The sequence below is a fragment of the Fopius arisanus genome, unplaced genomic scaffold (genome assembly GCF_000806365.1).
Source record: "Fopius arisanus strain USDA-PBARC FA_bdor unplaced genomic scaffold, ASM80636v1 scaffold00020, whole genome shotgun sequence".
Classification (NCBI taxonomy): domain Eukaryota; kingdom Metazoa; phylum Arthropoda; class Insecta; order Hymenoptera; family Braconidae; genus Fopius; species Fopius arisanus.
Genome location: NW_011887759.1, coordinates 804,623 through 830,943, shown reverse-complemented (window position 1 = coordinate 830,943; position 26,321 = coordinate 804,623). Strand labels below are relative to the sequence as shown.

The window sequence follows — 26,321 nt, the reverse complement described above, 5'->3', positions numbered from 1 at the left end:
GACCGTTATTATATACCAGAGATATTTGTATCATAGACCTTTTGTCTCTGCGAGCAACAAAACAAAGATACCTCCACGAGATGAAACATGGAGAGTATGGCGGAGATGTTATAGTAATGAATTGTCTGTAAAAATAAAAATGTTCCCTCGTTAAATTCGATGAGACTAGTCTCCGAAGTACACAAAGGTGTCTAATGGAACTCGACTCGTCGACAGACAGTGGGAAAAGCACTGAGGGAGAAACGAAAGGAGATGGGTGGGTGGAAGTGGGAGGATAAAAAATGTAATAAAAGAATAGTCTCTTTTGGGAGGAGCGGGAGACAATCGGCTCAACGAAATCATGGCCCCGTTTTATTGATTACAGTTCACTCGGACCCATGACCTCACTTTTTTCTCGACTGATCCTCCTCCACCTCCCCATGCCATTCGACTCGTCTCCCGGTGAGGAGTAATACGATAAAGCCACTCATACAGGCTTCGGGATAGATTGAAGAAAACGTTCCAACGATCGCCTCAGCTCTTATACACCCAACTATGTTACTACTCCTTCAATCCCATCGTCCCCCACCTCTGTGGACATTCCCCTCGAGCCACAACTATCCGAGCAAACTTCATCGCAATATCACTTCTTATCGGTGTCATCCATTATTTTCTGTCACTTGGAATCCGCTTTTATTCGATTCTCCTGCAGCATCAACAAGAAATTTGTGATACTTTGGGATTTCACGTGTGTCAATCATTCTAAATGAAAAGAATTATTTTTCTCACCGGACTGCAATTGCAATTGAAATTTGTAATAATTCTTTATTAACGAATCATTTAACTTTTTGAATATTCCAGCGATTCTCTATTTATTCAGAGGATAATTTCCCTGAATTTCCAATCTGTTGAAGACTCAATGGTATTTCATGATTTTTCTAAATGAATGAGACATTTAGCTAATATTCTCTATTGAAAATGAATTTAATTTAGAGAAGGTCAATTATTTAAGTTGGAAAAAAGTTTGGGATTTAATTCGAGTGGAATTTTTCTGCAGCATTCTGAGATATTTCAAAACATGAAATCGCGTTTTTTGGCGATCGCCTCTTCACCATAAAATAGGAAATTATAACTTGTTTGTGTTAGAGTTCGATAAGATTAAAAACGTTGAAATTTTTTTTCTTGAAATAAATATGAGGTCGTTGACTCTTGCAATGATCGTTCTGACTCATTAATTTCTCTATCGATATTACGGAGTTTGTGATGTAATGGCTTGTTTTAATCATTCAATTATTGTGTGGTAAGAATTATGTTTAATTATATAATGTTTTTAAAAGATCGGAGTTTTTAGAAAAATTATGAGAACTTATTCTAATCGCTTTTCATTCCCGATTTTTAAACTGGGCGGTTCATTAATTTTAGTATCAACAATAGACATTGTTCAATATTATTGGCGTGTCAATTATTGAAGTTGGATGATAACAAATAAATTGTATTATGTGGAAAGAAGAACGACAAACATTGATCTTTTTATTCATATCATGAATAAGTAATTTGATCTTTTCGCGGAAACCATTACGTTTTCTTTGCTTTTAATAGTTATCGGTGTTAATTAAATTTATTATCAAAATGATAAACTTATTAACTTCATCGTCAATGTATCAAGGGTGGAAGCCCAATTGACCTTTTTCACCCCACAAACATCGTTTCCCCAGTTATTGGCCACTGTGATTAACGCTGACCTTAATTACTGCGGTTATATTGAACGCTGAAATCTCCTTCCTTCCTTTTTTTAATAATCGAGAATGAGTTATGCGATACGGTATCTATGAGTATAAAAATCGAGCTCTAAACCATTTTTAAACATTTCTCAAAATTTCAGTACACTTGGGTGCACCGGACGTACACATTTTTTGAAATTTCAAGGGCTTTCGCAATCGGAACGAAATTATTTCACGAAAATTTCGAAATGATTCAATTGCATTTCGCCATCATAATTGATTCCTTTATAAAACCCTCAATTGAAAATGATGAAATTCCAACTAATTTAGGTGGAATGAAGAATCAAACGTTTCTACTCAATTAATTAACTTACGTTAATTGTTGTAGTATAATTACTTCCATTCGGGGAATGGTCCAACTCAATTATATTGTTGATTTCCTTTGGTTTTGTTGGTTAATGGTGAAATCATTCGGTTTTGTAGAAAAATTCGTTAGAGCAATTGTGTAAACTTATTACGGAAAAATCATTTATATATGCGCACATAAATGGAATATGCCTTTTATCTCTCGGGCCTTTCATGCTTACTCTACACACGTTTGAACTCGCCATTACTCTCGTCTCCTCCTGCAAATGGAATTTCATCTCAAAATCGCGCAATCCAATTTTTCAAACGACTTGCCAGCGAGGTCCTTTTTGGAGGGGAAATTCGTTTAACGAAAAAAATCACATTACCTTGTCAAGTCTGTCTTGTGTTTCAGCTAGTCATTTTGGGGGATTTCTTGATGTTGTTAAGGAATTGTTTTTCATTGGACAGGGACTGGGAGTTGAATTCATTCGCGTGGAGATGATAAAATGGTGTAAAAAAATTATTCACTGGCAATTTGTCTGGTTTGGAGAGTACAAATGTTCGAACCCAAGGGAATACGGTTGAGTGCTCATAACTGGAAATGTTTATTAAATTTTTCATTCATTTTGACAAGTCAATAAATACATATTTTCAAACTCTTCGTTGAAATGAAAAACAAAATATTGAATTCTCTATAGATTAAAAATTTAAGGGAGTTATTGCTCGAATTTCCCACATTTTTACGAGTAATAAAAGTCGAGAATTAGTCGAAATTTGAAGGATTTATTCGATTCGCCAAAAAAAATTTTATATAAATTTGCTTTCACCCAATTAACAAATGTTATAAAAAATGTCAAGTTCTTTTACTGGAAATTTCGAATGCAATTTTCTCAAATACTTGGCACTGGAATAAAATTTTCTAATTAAATTATTAATTCAAGTAATTAATTGTCCGATAAATAACAACGACAGATACAAACGATTGCCGTGATACCCACCAATAAATATCGATTCTCGATTTTCGATAACCCCGATGCTTGCTAGATCAGAAGTAAGGGGTGGACAGCAACTCCCGGTGAATCCGGAAAACGAGCTCGCGATCTTGTCTTTCACTGATCCCAATTTCTCTCTCTCTCTCTCTATTCAATAGCAAACGAGAGGGAGAAAGGATAGACTGAGAAACAGTCTGTGTATATGCACCTCGGATGAGAAAGTGGAATGAGATAGCAGCGAAGGAGGTGGCAGATGGCCACGGCATTATCGACTTTATATTGGCAATAACCAAACAAGTTATTGGCTATTGTTATAACGACGATATACCGTCGAGATGGAGAGAAAGGACCAGTGTCTCTCAAGGTTTGCTAATGATCTGCGCTAAAGTTTTCAATGTATACAGAGTGCCACCATGAATTTCAATTAATGCCTTCATACTTGAATCACTGTTCATGCTAAATTATTTTACAATTCACCGATCACGATCAAGTAGATTAAATGTAATTGCACTGACTGGAATAATAAGTTGAATATTATTGGTCGCACTTTTGCTTCCGAATAGGAATTAAATGATAATTTTCTAAGCTGAATGAATAAATACCCATCAAAGAGGCCACCCCCTTTGCTTCAGCGATAAAAAACAATAAAAAATTCAGTGGAAAAAATGGGAGAAGATGGTATTCGCGCGTCAGGTACCGTTATTTTCATGCGGGAAAGTTTTATGTCCTCCTATAATTTTTCCACTGTTCTCTCTTTGGTGCGGATATAGTCACACATATAGCCACACATTCATGCCGTAGGTTGAGGGTTTTGGGAGGAAGGGATGGCATGAAAAAAAGGACTGAGAGAGGCCCGTAAATCGTCGGGTCCACTCTTGGGGCGCGTCTCTTCGAGCGTAAAAGAACGTCCGCTCATTGGGCCGTTCACGGCTTCAATTACCCGCCGATGCACTTGGTATTACTCCTGTACCGTTTTTCATTTACCGACCACCATCTCAATTTACTCTCTTTCATACTACCTCTGTATCTGTTAATTTTTCGTTTTTCTTTTCGAGCCGAAGTTTTATTATCGTTGATATTGACAATCCGAAAAATATACCTCCTCTGGCAGAAGAATTGAGTTGACGTTAACGTAATAGTTACTGAAGCGTTAGTTGGTGTAAGAAATTGATTTCTCCCTTGTGATTAATTGTAATTAATTTTTAGCATTATTTTTTATCATATTAGAAATGTGAGATGAATATGTACAGTATCTTACCGATACAAGAGAGTATAGTCGATGCATAATGAAAGATTGTAAAATTTCGGAACGTGGAATGTTGAGAATAAGGACTGAAGACATTGACTGAACTTTTCTTCGAGTGTGAAAATTAAGTGAAATATGATGTGATGGTGTAAATAAAGAGACAGTTCTGTAGAGATTGTCGGGACGAAGTGTACAAAGTGGTTGATGCCAGTATATGATCGGACAAAGTTGAGGATCAGATAGTCCCGCACGGTATAATATCGCGGATACTCGTTTTAGTAACGAGGAAACAACTAATTCCAACTACCGTTCACGAAACATTTAACTTGGCTAACTCGCTCCTATCACGCTCACTGTTCTCCCATTTGTCCCTTGAACTCTAACGTACAGTATGTATGATAGGGGACGAGCGGGTACACTCTGAATATTTTTGGTACGATAGAGCTTGTGAATGCCCAGAATACCCAGACCCTGTGAATATTCGGTTACGAATATTCCGAGAGACGAAAAATAACGAGGAGAACTTTCCTCATCCAATTTTGTTAATAATCTCGCCTAACAATTACTACACAAAGAAAGACAAATTATTCCATTTTCAATCTACTGAAGACTCTATTTTATTTGTCGTTAAATTTTCAGTTGACATGGAAAATCCAATTTTCATTCATTTCAATCTTCAAAATGAAATTTGATTAGTCATTAATTTTCACGACTGAATGATGGAACTATCACGTAATTCTTATTCAATTATTGTATGTTATAGATTTATTTGTGAGTGGATGCAGTCCTCTTGTGCCCGACCTCCACTTGTATTCCTGTGGTGGTCATCCTCGTCTATGGATCCTATAGCAAACGTCGAGGATTGGGAGAGGCCAACCGCGCAATCGTCGGGGATTATCCTTTCAGCGGATTGTGGGGTTTGCAAAGCCATGCGGTCGACGGATTGTAGGGGTACGTGCGGTGATGGATTAGAAAATCTTACGTGCATGCGCATACATATTGTTAACGTACTGCCTTTAACGCAGTATTATCCGTTGCCTGACAAAAACGGAGAGAGTGATCCTGGACCACATGTGAGTAAAATAATGGGAGAGGCTTTTGCCTTTGTTAGGGGGAGTTCTTGCAGCCACTGGAATCATGGGATTATAATTCCATTTGTCTGGATATATATATCGGTTTCACTTTCCCCTTCGAAAATTTCCCGTAAAAACCAGTGAAATCACATTGACTTTTTTTTCCTTCCCTCAACCACTTTATTCTCTCAATCCGCCATTTTGCTTTCTTCTGATCTTATTCTTTTTCACCTCTCTCTACATATATTTTCCTGACTCTTCCCTCCCTGGAGAGACCCGCGGGGACTTTTCATCGTTCCTCGGTGGGCGTCCTGAAGTCAGGACAGGAAGGGACCATTATTCTTTGCGTGCGATATAGGCGTCGCGGGTAATAACATCCAGGAATTTTTCCTTTTCGTTCTTTGCGGAGAAAGAGACTTACTAACCTTGTTTTTTACATTTTTCTCGGTTTCCTCTTGGCTCCTCATTCTTTTTTTCCACGAGTTTTTTCTCTCCCACTCAAACTTCATATAGTCCTGTGGGCGCCGTCCGCACGTGGTTTCAAAGCCACATTCATACATATACAGAGGTTGTCTCATCGTTTTCGTTCCACTGGGGGTGAAGCATAGGGCATATTTCTCTTTCTTGAAAATGTGTTTGTCTTTTTATCCCTCTCTACTTGTTTCGCTCCGTCTTTTACACTGTGAATGGGGAAATTTTGGAAATGGAATGGAGAAATGGGGATTCTACGTGACTCAATATTTTCTGGATTTCTCTTTTTCTTTTATGACTGATTCCGTTGACAGGATCGTGGGCCTCGAGGATGCGGGAAATATCAAAGGAACACGGAAAATATGAATTTATTATGGCGACTCAGCTCGATACTCCTCGGAGGCTTGGCATTTTTTTTTTTCATCATCGCCGTGATGCCGGAAAGGAAATATATAAAATCTCCTCGGGTGTTTCAGTGACAGAGGAATTCTCTTCACTATAAACTCGGATTCTGCCCAATAATCTGGCGAATTGGGATGCGAATTTTGTATATAATCGAATCTCGATACGGCCACGGTGTAGTACCTGTTTGTTTATTCAAAGAATGTAATTCTATCGCAGAGAAAAGGGAAGAACAGAGAAAAAAAAAGGAGTAATAGGTAGACTTGGAATGCGGATGAATTCACCCTTTGTTTTGTAGGAAAAAAAATTCTGGACTGGAAAACTAAATTAAATTTTACTCAAGTGTGCACGTGCGTGGAAGCAATCTCGGGCAAGCTAGTTCACTCAGAAAATTGGAAATTTACAATTGTATTATGAAAAAATTTACATTTGCAGGATAATGGGAGTTAGTGTCTCTAAGTTAGTGTCAATGTACTAATGAGTTTGGAAATTCAGGGAATTGCGGGTGTGGAGCTTCCGAAGGAGAAGAAGTGAATAGAAATGTCGAAAATATTCACGAGTTATCGGAACAATTAAGGCGTATTATTTTATGGCTTCGCTATGATATTAGCAAATACAGTAAATACAAAAAAAATCGAATAATTCCATCTACTCAGGATAAACCTCGCCACAGAGCCCTTTTTTTTTCTGCTTGCACTTGAAATTTTAAATATAATTTCCCAATAATCAACCCTCCCGCGACTTTCAATGATAACTGCTAATTGAGCTTCATTATCCGTTAATTCTCTCTCACTATCAGGTGGAAAAAGAATTAACGAAACAGACGAAATTTCCATAATGAAGGAACACCTCTTCGATTCTTAGTTTCCACCATTCGATTTACTTCGAAATGCGTGGAGAAGCGAATTAAATTCAATCGAATGGAGCTCGATGGTTCGTAGTGTCCAATGTGCCGTAAAAAGAGTGGAAAAAGGAAGAATTCTAATTCTCACAGTTGTAGAAAGAACATTTCATTCATCGCACGCAACTTGCAATTTGCCATGAGTACAGCCGAGTCGAGGCACTACGGTTGCACCTGAATTTGCATAAAAACGTCGAACTGGGGAATTTAATTTTTTTCCCCCCAGGTAACTGGCTGTGTCCACGCAAACGATCAGCATTGATCCCCCTCGGTGCAGCTCGACTGTTTCAATTGTTTTACACGCGTGTGGTCAACGAACGCTAATTGGAACGATGACAAAAGGTTTTTGTCACTACAACGAGCGGTTGATATGCGGCCACAATTGAAATTTCAATTCCTCCATCAACTTTATCTTCCCGTATCTAGCGGATTGATGATGGTGGATTTGAATTGGTGCATGGATCGAGGATCATTGGATTTCTTGTGAGTTCGAAAAATTCCATTTCTCCTACATTTTCAAATATTCAATCACCAATCAACCATTGGACGTTGAACACCGGAAACAGAATAATATATTGATGTACGCCGCATTGGTATATTTAATTAAATTGGTACGTAAATTCTAGATATAACAAAGAGAAATCAATCTTTCGGTCTGTCATTTCCAGAAAAATTCAGTTCGCTATAAATGCGTTTGAATTTTCTATTGAATATTTGTTGTACAAAAAACGAATAACGATTTTCAGTATATCTCTGGTAATTTAAATTGGCTCCTGAGTTTAATGGAATTGAATTCTATGAGAAAAAACCGCAGGATTGAATTTTCCAAACTCCGTAGATTTTTGGAGTGATATTGGAAATTTTCGTGATATCCTGCAGCCATTAAAATTTCGTTCCGTTAATTATTTCCTACGCGTGGTTAGCAAAAGTTTTCTCTATGGCTCGCGATCCTCACGAGTGACTGAAAGGTAATTTCATCGAAAAGTTGTAATATACTCATTCGGTGGGACTCGTGGATAGTCAAAAGTGTCATCAGGGTGGAATTGAGGAGGAGGAGAAATATTCAATAACCGCAATTACGAAATATTGAGGGAATAACAAAAAAATTCCTGAATGTCAAACAATAATTAAGATGTCTAAGCACCGGATAGTCTGAGCCTCTAATAAATGATCATGTTATTAAAATGTTTTTTGGTTAAACTAATCATTCCTTTTTCGATCTGAACATCTGGAAAATCTCAGGTTCAGATTTAAAGTTCAGATTAAAAATCGAAATATCTGAATACAGGTCTCTAAAGAGAGTGTGATTTTTTGGGGGCACATGGTGGGCTGGAGATTCAGTGAGCTGAGCTTGGAAAAGCAAATGCACTAATTTTCACGTACATGGGACAGAGCGCTAACGAGAGGGACGATTGCCAACTGCTTTTCGTCTTTGGTGGTGTTCGTGGGACTACAAATTGAATGACGATGGTAACCACGTGAGGCATTAACGAGCCACACACGTCCATATCACCTCAAACATTGCCTCTTTATTACCGTGAAAATTGGGGATTATTTTCGCGCTCCGTTTCCTTGCAGAAAAATTACCATTTTTTCATCAATCACCAGTGAATTATTACAATAATAGTCACTGAAAAACGGTTGTACTTATTAACCAGCAATAAAACAACCTAAATCAAATGAGTGAAATTGAATAAATAATTATCAGAGTAGAATAAAAATAAACTTAATCACGCTTTCATAAAAAATCGAGTGAAAAAAGTCATACACCCGCAGCATGATGAATAATCCCCCGTTAAAATACCCACGATCCCATCCAAACGCCATTCATGAGCGAAGAATAATCCCACGTTGAATCAAAGTTCAACAATCTTAAACACCACCATCATCCATACAGCTCACGGCATATCCCTCTTCACCCCTCAAAACTTTGTTACCGATAGTCCCGAGGCCATTCATTTATCACTCTGAAAAGGGGTCTACCAGCGCAGAGGTGTCCAAGACGAGGAAGTGGAAGGTAAATGTGGCATACAAGAGACGAAAGGGGGTTACAGCATTAATTAGCTCTGTACCAACGGGTGTCAACAGCGAGGAGTCGAATAAGAGTACCTCGGCAATGGATCTGGAAGGATTGAGCTGAGATAAATGACCAAAATTCGTGTATCCCATCGGGCGGGGGTAAGGCATCTAGTCCAACTGTACAGTGAACCGACATTTCGAGGTAAATCCAATTTGTGAGTTCACTCGTGCCGTGAGATCTGCACCGATAGAAAAATTTCAGTTAAGCCCCTTTGTCGTTTTCTGGTACGTTTGTGTAAAACAGAGATTAATTGGAGTTAACATTAAATCTTGGTAATTCAATGCGATACGCATTGCATTGAATTAAAAAAGGGTTAACCGCAAAGTACGAAATTTAAAATGTGAATTATGAGAGTGACTGTGAATTATGAGTCTAAAATAAGAATCACACCTGGTGAGACCTTAACCCTTGCGTGAGATGCCCCGAATTTTCCAACCGTAAATGATGCAGAATCAACAATTGTCCATTGGTCACTTGTCGCAGAGCTCAAAGTTCATGTTTTTTTTTATTATTATTATCAATAATGAAATTCCTTCTGCTCGGGTGATTTTCCTCGTCACGCTTTATCGGTTAGAAACAAGTCCTTTGTCTAGGATCCTCTAATTCGTTTAGTGTCCCCCTGGAGTCCCGTAAAAAATCAGAGATGGCTCTTTGGTGTGTGAGTCCTAGAGAAATTGATCGTTTTTTTTTTCCGGTGAAATGGTGGATCGTTTGACTTTGGATGGTGGCTATCGGGTCGAAAGGTACACATGCAAACATGCAGGAGGGCTAGTTTAATTATACGCCAGTTGAGCGTGTCAACAAGCCCAGAGGATGAAATTCAACGGTTCTCCAATCGAGAAAGGGATGAGGGGTTTCATACATTGTATACGAAAATTGATTCGCATCGAGCGATTCGTGTGATAAATATCAATTCTGCAATTTTCAACTTGTACGTTGTATTCACTCTATCCATTTGATCACTCTTTCCTTTCACTGTACTTTCCAAATAATAAACAGAGAAGAAAGGTGTAGAAAATGTTTGTTGAATCCTTGATGGTGAACAAATATTTCGCGGTGAACAAATATTTGTGTGAAAATGCAGTGAAATGAATTGCGAATGGAATGGTGGGAAAAAGAGTGTGATAAATGGTACAGGGAGAATCTTGGCCATTGTCATGCAAAGGCGGAGCTACAGCGCAGACCTCCAGGAATACTCAACGCTGAGAAGAATTTATTCAAAGAGTAAAGATGGTGGAGATGTGCAAGATTAATTACTCCTCATCAGTGGCGTTAACAAGGCCACACTGGCGCCTTCCACCTCAGCCTCTGGCTAGATAAATGAGTGTGATTTAGATTGCCATCGAAGGTTCAGGGTATCCAGAAGAAGAGTGCATCTTACTCCTGTACCGCAATATTTCGCAAGGGGGAATTAGAATTGTAATGATGTGAATTACTAGGTTGTTTGGGATTATATCGATTCACCCTGGGGGTTGAGATCAAGATATGTGGGCTTAAGCTCTTGGTTTCCAGGGAAGATTAATTACTCTAGTGGATCGGCTGACAAATTACGCCGATCATATCGGAGCACGTAACTGATCTTCGTGCTAAGTTTCGGGGCAAATTTTGAGGAAGCTACATTTGTGCAAGTTTCTCAGTTTCTGGAGGTATAATTCTGTTGCGATCGTTTTTGCGAGTTGATTGGGTACAATAGGATCGAGTATCGGTTGCAAAGGCTCAAGTGGTTTGGATAACAATTGTTAGTTGAATTTTCCACTGCAGGATCTATTAGAATGGGACAACAATTGTTTTATTCTTCCACTGCGTAGTACATCCCAAAGTTTTCATTTTTTATAATTAAAATACTGATTTTAATTAAAATTATTTTATAATAGATACTCTGGTAATATGAACATTCGGGACGAACCATGACTCATGTGAAATAGGAGATTTTACGGAAATCATTAACTATTATTATCTGGAGTGGATTTAAAACGTAATGCTAACTGATAAATACATTGGGTACCATGTAATTCAATGGAATCAACCGAGTTAAAAAATGCAAATAATATCCACGTGAAAAGGAATATTCAATATCAGCTTACAATGGATTATCGATCAATCAAAAATTGAACAGTATATTCAGTTGATTTTGATTAATCCCCCTTAACTTTTATCCCATAAATAACAGAACTGTAATAAATTAAATAATAATAGTACATTTTATTAATTAAATAACATGATAATTGGTAGAAAACAGAGGAAATCCATGTTGCTGGAACTTCATTAGAGGATTTAATCTCGCCAATATTGTATTGTTTTTCCCCGGACGAATGAGTATTCGATGAGATTTAAAATTGTCGAAATTAGCAAACTCGAACGTGTGGTAGAAATGGAATTGTAATGCTGGTCTCTGCGGAGCTTCAGAAGTGGATTTGGATTTGCCGGATTTTTTTTTCACCAATAGAAATTATTTATTTTTAACGCTCGAACAAACTCATTAATGGTTCAATGAATGATCCCGATACGTAGCAAATGGTGGCAAAGTCTCGTACTCCAGTGAGTTCCAGGGAGAGCGTGAATTTGGTGCCCGGCGATCTTGCCCTTCTTCGTGACCTGTCACAGGATTTGCCGCCCCAATAAAAGGATTAAACGGGACGAGGGTTAATCCTATTGGAAGGACCATTCTCACACTCGGCTCTACCGCCTCGAATCTCGTCCCTCCATCGTGTCCTCTACAACTACCTATCCCCCACACATCCATTCAATAGCTCTCGTCCAATAGCTTTTCCACTCTTTTCATTTCTATCCTCGTTTCTCTAGGCCCCTCTCTTCTCACGTGTGCGTGATTAGTTGCTCGAGCCTTTTATCGTCTGTCTGCCGATAACGAAAAATTATTTTCTCGACCCGACGAAAATTCGAGAAGTGCTTCCCATATATTCTCAAATATATTTTTCATCCAAATTTTTCTGAAATGGACTGGACTATTATTAGCTCTGATTTCTCGATATTTCAGTTTTCGTTGTATTAAAAATAGGAATTATTAATGCTTCAGCTATTTTTCAAATACAGTAGTATCCCCTTATAATATGCTGGAGATACTGAAAAGATGAGAGAATTTCTAGTGGGTGTTTCCAAACTCAAGGTAAACGCCGTGTTGCTTTGAAAAATAGCCAACTTGTCGTCTGTTAGTCCCAGATCTCTTCAACATCTATTGATTTAAATGACGATATCAATTTTGTGGAACACAACAAAAATAAAAACTTCCGGTTTGACTCTGGAATTGTCCCTTTCTCCCACAGTTCTCAATTCCTGCGCGCAATAATCCAAGGAAAAAATTGCAAAATACCGGGCATCCTCGATTCCCAAAGGAAATGCTAAAGTGACAAAGGGTAAACTGCAACTTCTTGGAAGAAAACTATGCTCATATCTGATTCCGTATGTGAAGGTATCCAGGAGCTTTGGAGTTGAAGTTGGGTTAGAGGGGGCTAGATGTAAAGTGGGAGAGAGGAGGTGCAGTTTGAACGTTGAAAAGTTACTTCCCCAGTGATGCAAGTACACAATGTGTGAGAAGGACAGATAAAACTGAAGAGGAGTTTCCGTATTTCGCCATTGCGATTCGAGTTAGCCCCCTTTCTCTCTTCTCTCCTCTCTCTTCATCTGGTCGCAAAGCTCACGCTCAGGAGAGAAAGTTCATCTTTGGTCTTTGCGTTGGCGCGTTTGTCAACAGTCGTGTCTCGATCTGAGGGAAAAACTTTTCAGTTCTAACATACACCTACGAAATTTCATGGGCCACACGCTTGCTCAATCTGAAACTATTCGTTCCATCTTTGCTGAACCACCCTATACCCCACACTTATTCCTCCACTTGTGTACATCCTCTCAACCGCAGCATCAGAAAAATTCGCGGATCTCTTGTTTATACGTATTTCTGCCCATGGAATACTCAATTGTTCTTTGTTTTCCTTCCGTTTCCATCAGTTGAAACAAAAGAGCTTGAAAGCTTTTTCGGAGAAATTGTCTTGGCTCATATTTTCAGCGCGACGTTTCTAGATGTTGATTTTTTTTTTATAAAAAATATTGCGGGTATTGAATGGCTCATCGGAGTGCCATTGATCTTGGAGTACTGAGAGTGATAAACTGTCCGAGTGAACAATCAACCAGCGATAGTGGTGGACGTTGCATTTATCGTTCCACTTTTGCTTTTTTGTGCTTAGTCTTTTTGCTGTGAATCCGATTCACTGCCAGACTCTTCCAAGTCACTTCCTGTCTATCCCTTTATTGATCCGGACCAAATCATATCCTGATTCAAAAGGAGACCATGGTTCAATTTTACAATTTTACAATAAATTTAGAATGAATAAACTATTGATTTTCTTACGATTCCATTGCCTACTAGCAATAAATTGAATAATATGAAATTTTTTAATTTTAATTATAAGTTTAGCTTAAAGACTTTTACTCATTTCTACGGGAACTTCATGGCATCCACATATCAGCTTGCGCCGGGCGCATATTTACAATTAATGATAATTATTCTAGAGCTGTATATTAGACTCGCAAATTTTCCACGTGGTATCAGGTTGACAAAGGAGGGAGGAGAACAATGGGATACGAGTAAACCGTAAATTGTCGTGACGATTAACCGAACGACGGTCGATCCTTATGAAAATGCATGCCGAGGACTTTGGGCGCCAAAAGTGAGTTCACAACCGGAGAGGGAGTTTTCAACTGAGAAATATTTGTTTGAATATGCGAATACGGAAGTCATGGAAAGTCCGAAATATTCAGAGCGATTATTGAAATAAATCAACGATAAATTTCCAATTATTCAATTTGCTTTGACAGGTAAGAGAAAATTCAATAAATCTCGTTTATAACTCGTAAATAAATCTGACATTTTATGGGATAATTAATTAACAGAGAAATTAGATCTGTCAATAAATGCAATGAAGAGAACATCAAGTGAAATTCGAAAAAATGTTAAAAAATCATCAAAAATATCGTGTGCAGTATTAAAAATGGATTATAGGTAGATCAAGTTATTATTAAGTATTTTTTCCGATGCGTGTTTCATTTTATCAAAAATTTCTCTAGGGGAATAGAATATGAATTCCATTCAAATATACATATTTTTTGATGCTCATTAAAAAAAATCGTGCCGATTAATCCAGAGGTATTGTCTTGTCTCTGGCGGAGGCATTTTCCCAGTAATGGGAATAGTCTCCGTATATAAATTCGAAGGAGTACCCCAACAGTTGAAGGGTATACGGTTGTAGCTCGCAGTTTGAAACGACGGAACTAGCTGGGATTACCGTTGTGGGCGTTGAGCATTAGAATTCATGCGGAGACATTTGCGGTGGGGCTCCTAATGACCAGGTGTAAAAAGCATCTACGTCTGACAGAGTGCACGAGTGAGTGCGCTGCCTTGAGGAGTGAGAATTTCACCTCATAGCTAAACCAGAAGATGCCGAGGTCGGAGAAAGATAAAGTGCGAGGATCAGAGAGTAGTGAGAAAAGGAGAAAACCGAAGGGAAAAATCCTCTCGTAAAAGGAGTGCCAGTGTCTCCACTGACCGAGAAAGCATTTTCCAGGGTGATGAGGGAACATAAATGCAGCAGTAAGCGTCGCATCGAGAAACTACAAGTCCTCTCCCACGTTCCCTCTTCTCTGCTTTATTCAATCTCCTGCAAGTCATTAGCGACTTTTTCCCGTCATCATCACTTTTATCGAGTACAGGACATTCGCTGAAGTAAGTGATAATTAATTACTCTTTTCGGTCAAAATATCAAGGAAAAAATGTCTCGACGAAATATTACAGCAAAATTAAAGTCAAAGGAGATAATAAAAAATTGAATCTATTTACTTAATAGTTACGTCATATATTTTTGCGGAGGATTTTCTGTCTGGCCACCATTAATTACGCGTTTTTCTTCGGGTGGAGATCACCTCTCTGGCTTGTCCTTTATTCTGATTAATCTTCTGGTCAGAGTTAAGGAGGGTGGGTCAGAGTGAAATAAAGTGATACTACGTGGGGGCAGGGCGGGTCCATAATTCTTGGTAACCAAGATATCGTACGCATATGATCACTGAGGACCACTATGCAGAGGGCTTGGAGAACTTGATGTCTGACTTATCGGCGTCATTACTCCTCGGTAACGTCGCCAGACCTCGAAGTGATGCCACATGGAGGGTCCTTTACCAGTGTCAAGGATAGCTCATTTGTTAAACTTAAAATTGATCTTCTCTGTATTCCTCATTCTCCACTTGTCTTCCATATCCGCTGCTCAATACCCAACAACTCAAGACGTATAACTCTTTAATTACGATTATGTATACGTCGGGAGGCGTTACAGCAAGGATGTACCTCAAAAGTGGTTAAAGACTGTAATTGTCCCTCTGGCGAAATCCACCATGGCAAAATGAAATGGAACTTGGTTTTGTGTACACATCTTCTCGCCGGAAATTCGAGAAGTTTTAATGCAAAACTCGCGTTCGTTCTTGGTGTAGTTTACAGCGCTTCCGCAAATAGTCGAAGGATTCTCCACCGTGAAAAGTGAGATTCGTTAGCGAGTTGCATGTACTCAATCGCTTGAGGAAGTTCGTTGGATTCGTAGATTGATCTGCGGTGAATTTTTTAATTGAAACCTCCAACAATCCATTTGTTTGCCCTTACATATAATTACTCGTGATATTTGAAAAAATATATTGTCAATATCACTGTCACCCTTTAATCTAGTTGGTTTACTTATCGACCGTTTGTTATTACCCAGATCCTTTTATTAATGTGAATACGATGGATTGGAGTGAAATGGATGGTGAAGAGACTTTCTTGACACAGAGTGTTTCTTTAGCAATACCGGAGAATCGAGAATATGAGGAAGCAGCTGGTCGATGCGACCGTAATTAGACGCATAATATTTGCCTCCCTCCTTGGCGGAAATAACTGTCTACCTTGCACGGTTATTAAAAGCGATGAAAATTGATCACCCTAGTAACCCTCCCGGTTACACCCATGGAGCCGGTCACAGCGCCTTTCAATCATCAATATTAATCACAGTATCCGCTTCTTGAAAAATTAAGAAAGTTGCTTGTGGGCTGTAAAAATAAACTCAACGGTATTGCTCGAGAGCCAGTGAAAAGGAATCGCGACCGAGTTCTTACCTCTTAATACTTGGCTAAATCAAATAGAAGTTAAACTCTGATTTCCGTCAAACCAACATCAATGAAGTTTAGTTATAGCTTTCCCCTTTTCACTTAGTCTCGGGCCACTTCGGTGGAAGAAAGGGGGTAGGGAATTGTTTTTCCTTCGCTTTTCAATTTTCAGGTCAGACCAAGCGGTATAAATCCCTCTCACAATTACCCGACGAGTCACGGTAATTCTCGTCTCTCGTTTTCTTTATTTTTCAGTATTTTCGTTGGGATGGAATTTCCCGCACTTTGACGGGCCTTCGCGCAAGGGTGTGGAGCATTTTAACCTCTGGAACTTTGGCCTGCCAATGAAAACGAGCTTCGGGTGGAGGTTATCAGTCATCAGATTTTTATTTAATCGGGTAACTTATTTATTCAGAATTTATCCGAGCTTATATTAAATTTCAATTAAAAACGCTCACTCATTTATCTCCTTTCTCGTAAAAATCGAAATATATGCCTTGTTAAAAAAATGTAGAAAAAAACTCAAAATCGAAAGAAGTTGGCTGGAAAATTTCTGACGACCCAAGAACTTCTGTATTCAGAAGACAACACACCTATGCTATCTCGTTCGAGATCTCCACCCTGAAATTGTCGATGCGTTCGAACGTGCGATGTACATTGGCTCCAGCCAGAATGAACGCGAAGGCAGCCGTAAATTTCGCATACGATAAAGCATTGGCTTCACGCCTCGTTTTGAAATTCCCCCTCTACAACCCATCAAGTGCAAGATTCATCGACATTGCATGACATAAACTCGATCCTCAAACCTCACTCCAAGCTGACCATGTAACCGCGTACTTTTGAACAACAAAATTTCCACGTCAACACACGTAGACGCACTAGTTCTCCAATCCCAGCATCAAGTGAGAATTGCACGTTACTCGAGAACGTCGTTATCACGTGAATAATTCTGAGATACATCATAGTACGCCTGACTACGCCAGTTGTATCCCCAGAGTTTAACCCATCCTCATCGCCCATCACCCACCACCCACTACCCGCCACCCCGTTAACGGTGATAAACGCACAGACATCCCTGGACAACGTACCCCCCTCCCCTCACCCATTCAAAATAACGAGAAATTATTGTTTAGTTTTGAAGATAAATTATCACCGCATAAACGGTAAATGCATTAACGTTGAAATAATTTACATAACCAGTTTGAATAATTCTTCGAGGACTGAGGTGACGAATGAGTGTTTCCTCAGTCCCCTGTTTCACTGAGCTGCTGGTATTAGTGGTTAGCTCTGGGAATGAAGAGGGATGAGTATTTCTCCATGTGAAATTTGGGTGAGGTCCAAACAGTTAGATAGCACCAGGATGATTTCCTCACCCGCAGCCTCTCGAAACCTTTTCCCCCTTTTCCCCCCTTCACCACCAAACGACGGGTAAGAACGAATGGGGCCCAACGGTGCTCCCCGAGTAGAACAAGGATACACGTATTACTAAAACCAGTACACATTATAGTACTTAGTAAAGCTGCACTAATTGTATTAATGCTCGTTGGTTTGCTTGGAGAAATCGAGGGGTGTATTTCCCCTGTCCCCTTGTTACACTCAGGCCTCGTTATTATCTGTGGCGCCAGCCTTTCAGCTCATACTCTCAACGTGAATCTATAATACGTACATCCTTCTGCTAAGTATAGAGGTATATTCTGACTGTAGTGCCATTAGAAACGTGCCGAAGGCAATTATACTGGATCTGGCAAGAAGAGCATCCCCTACCCCACTTACCAACCTCTTTTTTCCTTTTTTCCTTTCCTCATTTTTTTTTTGTTTTTATCCACTTGCCGTTTTTTATCTTTTTTCACTTCTTTATTTCATTCAACTCTGCCATTTCCCTGGAGACTTCGATCTCTGATTCTGACTTGAAGAAGGGTCGCGGGGAATTACTGACGGCGAACGAATGAGAAGGTGGGAGAGTTGCAAAAGGGGATTCAATTTACAAACCCCCGTTACTCCGTCTTCTACTCGCTCCTCTCTGATTCCCAATTCAAATCTTCCGTACCCACTACCAGCCCTCACTCGTAATATTTCATCAAGAATATTCACGACTTTGGTTTAATTAAAACACGTTACTCAGCCCCGGGGATCACGTGTCTCATCAATAACCATAAAAGCATGGATTTTTCATTTTTCATTTTTATCACTTGGCAATTTTGAATGACGGGTGAGTGTTATTGCGGGTGGGTATGTATTACCCGTGTTCATATATCCTCACGACAGTCGATGCTGTGAGGGCGATGGAGTTGGGGAAGAAAAGGGTGGTGGTAGAATCGCTGGGAAAGGAGTGGTGAGAGAGTACCGTCAGCCCGTCGACATCTTAGCGGAACATAATAGCCATCTATCACCTTTCGGTGCATATCGTATAATATTCTGGTATGGGAGTGGGTGGAGGTTGAGAGTGAGAGGGAGAAGGAAAAATATCGGTGAATGTATGTGGGGAGAGCGTTGCCAGCCAAGGGTGGCATAAATCTGCTGAGGGCTCCCTAGGGTATTTCTCTCCTTTACCACCCCCACTTTACCACCCGGGGTACTTTTCCCCCGTCTTGCTTCCTCCACATTTATACGCCACCACAAGCCAGTGAAAAAGCAGACGCGAGATGAATCCACCGGTTCAATTCCCATTGGTTCATCTCCCGCCCCTCGAGGTGCGAGAACCGCATAAAGGAGCAAGGTGGCTCCTGTCTTGGAAGTGGCAAAGGGCAATTACCTATTCGAAGGATTGCCGTTCAAGTTTTTTTGTAAGGAGTTCAGGCTTTTAGGGCTGATAAGCCTATAACTCATAATCATTCTCTCCCGGTCATGGTTTAATGTACGCGACAAATCTGTGCAAATCTGTCTAAAAAAATTAGATTTTTAAAAAAGTCACTGTCTTCATTACCTATTTTTTTTTTTACTGTGAAAGGTTTATTAACATTCACGTGGCAAATATTGAATCGCTTTATGAATTTTCGTATTTCCCGAGAATATTTTGAGAGATTCATTGCCAGTGTCATTCGGAGAATATTCAGCGTTCATTTGACGAAGTGAGAGAGGATTTTACGCGCAACGGGCAAAATGAACATATTCGATATCCGAAGGATTTATGCGAAGGTATTCCCGTGATATTTACGTGTTGGCCCTCTCAGCCCGTCGCGGAGCGTTATTTCATCGGGAATTCTTACGAGCACACGGCTCCCCCAAGGCTTGGTGTTTATAACCATCTCGCTTCGAAATACAAAGATGGGTGAGGGTGAGCCGCGCGAGACCCCAGAGGGATATCCCAGTGTCGTCCCTGGGAAAATAATATTTTTTCTCGCTCGAACTCGAGGAGGATCAGTGCAATAAATTATATTTCGGTGTATTGAAAAATAAGTGGAAATCCAACCGTCGACTATGCGAAAGGAACGTGGAGTGTCTTTATATTAGCCATTTAAATGCCGAGAAAAATTCTGAAATGAAAAATTCTAAAAATGCGAGATAGATGAATTAGTCAGTAAGTGCCTTGTTTTCGCATTAGTTAATTAAAAATTTATAACTATTAAATTTTATTACCGGAACTCAATGTATTGGGCATGTCCTTTCATCATCAAATGAAAAAGCAAATTTGAGGAATATACTAAATATATTATTATAAGTTTTATTTATTGAAAAAATTTTTTTGCACGTGCCCCCAGACAATAATATATCGGCGAGTGGGTTTCCCAAATGATAGTTCGATAAGTATCCTATTCCTCAGCAGTTTGATCTTATAGATATTCAAAAAGTAATTTGAATAATCCATCGTGTGCCTCAAGTGATGTAAACATATTTTACCCCAGACAGAGCATTAAAATGCCGGCAATTTCATACGAAACGGAGTGGCTATGAAAGATGAAATATCTTGGCATTCGGTGACGCGTCATTTCCGATTGCCATTTCTCAAGGGAAACGGACGGTTCTTCAGTTAAAATGTCGTTCACTGGTCCCACACCTCTCCAAGTTTATGCCTCTCCGTCCATTATTATAGTAAACGAGTGTCGCGCGTGTCATCCGGTCTCGTCGAGAGCACTCGGTAATTCCGCTTGTGTCCTCCATTGGCTTCAAGGAAGGTTAACAAGAGAGGGAGAACGAAGAGAAATGGGGAGACGAGATAGGAACTTGGGAATTAGATTTCACCGTGTAGCTTGACGTGAGCAAAGTCTCGGCCTTCCCCCCCCTAGTTCATCCAACTCTGGGCTCTTATTCCCTCTGCCTTGATCATCCTCCAAAACTTGCGTGCCTCTTAGTCAAAATCAGATTGCACGCTTGAACGAGTGAGAAAAACTTTTTTGCTGAAAAATTTATTCGCAAATCAGCTAGCTCATTGTACTTTGGTACACCGTCGAGCAAAAGAAGTGGAAAAATCCCCCACTGCACAAACAAGTTTGTACTAAATTTTGATTTTTATGTCTGACGATTTTATCTCGAATGCTGGCTATTCACAGAGATAGGTATCACTAGGTCGTTGAAAGGTAAAACCCACCACTGCGATCCCCTTTTCCAGAGATTTGTCAACACTCTGGTATTAGGAGCTATCAAACTCGAGACTTGGATTTCATCTCAGAAACTTATACTCGACGGTTTCTCTTACGCTGTGACAAAGTACATAAAGGGCTTGAAAGATTTCAAAACGATTTTTCTGCTATCAAAACCCGTGAGACCGGACTTGTCCTGAGATAGGATGGATGAGGGTGAGAATAGATGTGGGGGGGTAAATCGGTGGCGAGGAAGATGTCTAATTTCGTAAGTGCACTAGTGGCTAAGACAAACGCGGTTAAATTAAGTTAACGGGAGGCGGAGTCTACTTTTATCCAAACTCAAAGAAAATCATTATTTACAAACAGAAACTATTTTTTTTATTGAATATTAAAATACAAAAAAATCATCCATTTTTTTCAATAGTGCAGTCGTTATTTTTAGAACACCGGTATTGGATTTCATTTAATTTCAAATTTAAATGAATTAAATGTTAGAAAATGGAGTTTCAAATATGGGATTTCTGAGAAATTTCAAGAGTAATTTGTAATAAGGAAGCGTCATGGATAAAAACAATGAAACAATCTACCACCGGTAATATTTCAAGCGTGGATTTTGTACTTCCAGAAGACAGTCGACAGTGCTAAAAAGGGACCTATAAAAGAGTTATATCAGCGTGCAGTACTGCGGAAAAAGGATGAGACGGTTGGAAAGGTTTTGCGGGTGGGCCTTCACCAGTGAAAGCATCGCGAGAGCAACAGTCACTGGGGTATTACCCGGTAACACCGTGGGTGTTGCAGAAAATTGACTCTAGCCCCATCGTCCTACGATTTTATCACAAGCTAACAGGTAGAAATGTCATTCCAGTGGCACTCACACCAATATCCCCCGACCCTAGTGGAATACGAGTCAATGGCGCAGACACATGACTGAGCTAGTAGATGGTGGATAGTGACGACGAACCTATCGGGGTGGTTGGATGCACGATGTCTCGGTTTTTGTTTCGAAAATAGTGGGTGAATGGCATCTACGACGACAATGCTCCCCTGGGACATGGTATACCCTCCTCACCTCAACCTCATCTCTTCCTCTTTTATTCCACCGCACACAGATGGAATGGCTCAGTAAAAATGGCCATTGTGCAATTCACACGGGCATTCACAGGGTGGGGGCTGATCATTTCTTTTTTTCCTCCTGCTCTGGTCCCTTTTTTTAAGAGGAAAAAATGACGGGGAAAAGTGCCTTTGAGCTGCGTGGAGATTTATCGAGTATCATTTTGAGAAAATGCCAGCTCTACTCCACGCTTTTATCATCGTTGAAACTCCAATTTTGCCATTTTCAGTTGAAGCTATTGTCATTATAATTGAGAGCACTTGTAGCTTTAATTGATTAGCGAATGTATTATCCTCACAGTGGCAGTTAATTTGATTTCACCGGGAATGACATTTCGAAAGTAGAAACACTGGGTCGTGATTTTATTTATTTTTAGGACTGCATGTGATATACTTCAATCAAATTACTATGATTGCTAGATTTTCAGAGATCGAAATTGTTCGTTACCAAAAAACTTTTCAATCTAAATTTCATCACCCGCAATTCAGTTGTGGAGGACATTTTGCATAGTTAACGCGACATTTAATGAACAAATTGAACTGTATATTTTTATATTCATCCGAAGGCAGATTAAGCGTTTACTAATAACAACGCTCCGATGTAATTCCGGTTTTAAAAAAGCCTAGGTGTAAGCTTATGGAAATATGTGTTGAATAATATGACTATTTATACAAAAATATTTTTGAAAAGTATTAATTAACATGTTTTTTATTTCAGAAAAATTTATTCATTGTTGTACATACTGTATCGAAGGAATAAAAATATTATTTCATAGCGACGAGATCGGATTATATCTATAAATAATAATAAATGAATGTATAGACTACATTGTTACAGATTTTATTTACCGGATCCATTTTATTTATGGGATAATCGATTTATTATGGATAAATTTGATGGAAAATGAGAGCTCGTGATTAATAGTCATATATGGAAAAGAGGTAGATCGCTACTCGATGATTTTAAAGCCATTGTAGTATGATGTTTACATGTGATTACTCACTGAGTCGGGACAGCTTAAAAGCATCTGCGGTGTTGATAACATCAACCCATGCCTGGAGATCAAATTTCCTCGACACGTTGTTCTGATTGTGGACTGCAATGGCGTATCTGAATGCCGACTGCACTTCTTCCGTCCCTTGCTCGAACATCGCCCCTGGAACACAAACATCAACATTCATATAGATTGAATAGTATTGACTATCGATTGATACGTTTCATCGCAGAGTGAAATGATGGCCGTTGGTGATTCGAAGCTGAAGGGATCATCTAAGTGGCATTGGTACTCCTCCCTTTGGCATTAATGGTGAGCAGTGAGGGTAAAGCTATTACCCGTGCAGAGTCGATCGAACATCATGAGATAATCTCAACGTATCGAGAGATATGTTACGTTTTGATTTGCGTGTTGCGCGATCAAAGACGACCGGCATGGATTCAATCGTGGATCTGGCAAGGTAATTAATTCAGTGGTAAAGGTCGGATGGCATGTTAATTAGTCAAATCGTGGATGAAGTTTAATTGAATATTCTTCTCTGATTATGGAAAATCCTGCAGAGTGATTTTACCGATTGGTTTATCAAATATTTATCAAATTTTGAGGATATTTCCGCATAAATAATAAATAAATCATCAATATTTTCAACAAGCCATTCACTATCTCCTAGATAAAAAAAAAATTGGGTCTTTTGAAAAATACTTTGAAATTTCGATTGAAAATCTGATTTTATAAATTCTTTATGAAATCTTTAATCAAAAATCTTTAATCATAAATGTTATAGATATCCTTTATGCATTCTTTCTACATTTATAGGCAATCAAATAGTTAATTGTTCGGCCAATTGTCAAATCCTTTATGAATAATTCTCGATTAAACAAAGTAATTCGACAAATGGATCGAACCTTGAATATCGGATTCTATAATCAGAATATCAACGATCCGCAATCAAATGGTTCAAGCGCGAAGAACAAAGATTGTCTTTGTGTCTGAGTTCTTTGGAGCCTGAAAGCCATCGGGCCCTACTGCCCCCTACCACCCGCGTTATTTCCGTTCCACATGATGATCGTGAAATATTGAATAACCGAGTCGAAAGCACTCCCTTTGAACCTTCAAACGCGAGGGAATATCGGGTAGATACGACGAGAGGTAGATCGAGGAGAGAGAAATAGAAGTGTACCGTCGTACCAGACGGGCCATCTCGTACACCATCTCTTGTCGGGCTACTCGCCGCTTCATTAGAGAATATCAGCTTACATTGTCATTCCTCCCTCTTGTCTCCGCCCTTTTCCCACCCTATCACTACTCCCACTGACTATATCCCAGGAATTCCATTTTCAAGTCCAATGGGAAATTGTACTTCAGTAAAATCGATGAATGCTTTATAATTCCATTTCAAACAAACGGCGGATTATAATTGGACAGAGTTTTTGTTTAGCATTGGAATGGTTCAATAAAATTCCTCGGAATTCACGGACTAATGAAAAGGAAGCGAATCACGGATTTACGAGAATTTTTATGGCTACGAATCAAATCAAATATATCGATTTGACACGAATGATGATGAACGAGACGAAGAAGTATCTAAATCCCCAGAATTGGAACTGCTCTGCCTCTGATATTTTCAGAGGTATATTTCAATATTTTTGGAAATGATTTTAAGAATTTAAAAGAGAAATTACTTGAGTCAAGTTTTTTTTTCTCGTGAATAATAATCGACGTGGGAATAGAAAACATGTGAGCAACTGAAAAGTCAATTATTTAAAAAGCAGATAATCATTATTTTGAGAAAATATTATAATTAGATTTTTTTTCATGCTTATAAATTGTTTTATTCAAATGTGCAATTACTCAGCAATCGTTGAAATTTCTCGTATTGACTGGCGGTGAGAATCCACGTTATCCAAACTTATAATCTGCCTTGTAGATTCCGAGTGAAACGCAATTACACGGCAATCGAAAGCTCGATTGTAAGGTGCACCTCTGGATTTGATCCAACCGTTACTCACTAGCATTAGTTCCACCATGTGTGTCCACTCTCACTATACTTCGTTATATTCGGTTTCGATTTCCATGGGTAGGACTTTTACGGTGTAACCGAACGTAGTCACTGTCACACAAACTATCCCGAATTCGTTTCTCTCGAAATCGAGTCGGCCCTCTATTCGTTTATTCCAACGACGAGGCTTTTACCACCGACCTCATTCACAACTTTTTTGTTGGCACCAGTTTAATTCCCTTTTTCGTATTCAATGGATCCATATTTAGAGATCGGAAAAGCCATCAAGAAGTATTTCTCTCTAACTCTGGGGATGCAAAAATCGCTGCCTCGGAAAATTTCAGTTAAAAAGCTAATGCGTTTTCAATTTTGCCAGTTTTCAGGGTAAAGTACACACTCCGAGTGCTTCAATTAACGAAAATCAACTTTTAGATTAATTGAACTCACGATTCAAGGTCGTTGTATTTGATACCATAAAACCTCATTTTTCAGTTTTTTTTTTCATGGATGGTACACATATATAGTCAGCGAGAATAAACATCCAGCGAGCACTTCCATTAGTGAGGAAGATGTGAGAGATATAATTCATCCTCTGTGGAATATATTTTTCATCCACCCCTTTCGAAAATCATGGGAATTTCTATTGGTCGGCGCTGCCCATCACCAATTTTCTCGTTTCCACACACCGCATTGCAAATGCGCCATTTACAAAAGCTAACCCAAACGTTGATCCAGCACTTCAATCAGTGAATTAAAAAAAATATGTATGCCAAAGTGGTAAAAAAAATTCCCCAACTTTTTACCGGCTTGTTTAAATATTTTCCAACATTTCATTTGGCCCTGAAATGTAACATTTCGTCGATTGATGGTCCATCATCGATAATTCCTTCGGATTTGGGCTTTCCAATACTCAGTGACGCACTCACCCTCGATTCCCCCTATTTTTTTTTTACCGATTTTGAAAAAAACCGTTGCCGAACTTTTATTCTTCCCATTCTCTCGGTACTTCTCCCATGTACTCATCCATCGATCTTTACTGCTCGTGAAATGGAGGATCGAGTGGTTGGAAAATTCAACGTGAAAGAACCAAGTCGAATCGGAATAGCGAAGAGGGGTGGAAAAAAAAAAAAAAAACAACACGGCTGAACAAAAATTGTGGAAAGCGAGGGAAGAGTGCAAGGGGTGCAGAGCGAATGAGCTGGAAACCTTGGTATTTTCAGTGGCCAACGATTGTGCATCGCGGGGTAAAATTTTTTCCCGAGTGGACGTGCATTCAGGGGATTCTCCACTGCCGACTGATCGGTAATTGCTGTTCCCCCGTGGCCATTCAAACATACTTACATTGGTACT

The 26,321-nt window shown here is 39.2% G+C and overlaps 1 protein-coding gene across 1 annotated transcript in view; it reads right to left on the bottom strand.

Moving 5' to 3' along the window:
* Positions 1-26,321, bottom strand: part of GluRIB (Glutamate receptor IB) — a 152,435-nt gene that overhangs the window by 34,189 nt on the left and 91,925 nt on the right. The window contains exon 2 of the mRNA XM_011301109.1: positions 22,982-23,134. Within this exon, the coding sequence (XP_011299411.1) occupies positions 22,982-23,134 (153 nt within the window). The remainder of the gene's footprint in view (positions 1-22,981; positions 23,135-26,321) is intronic.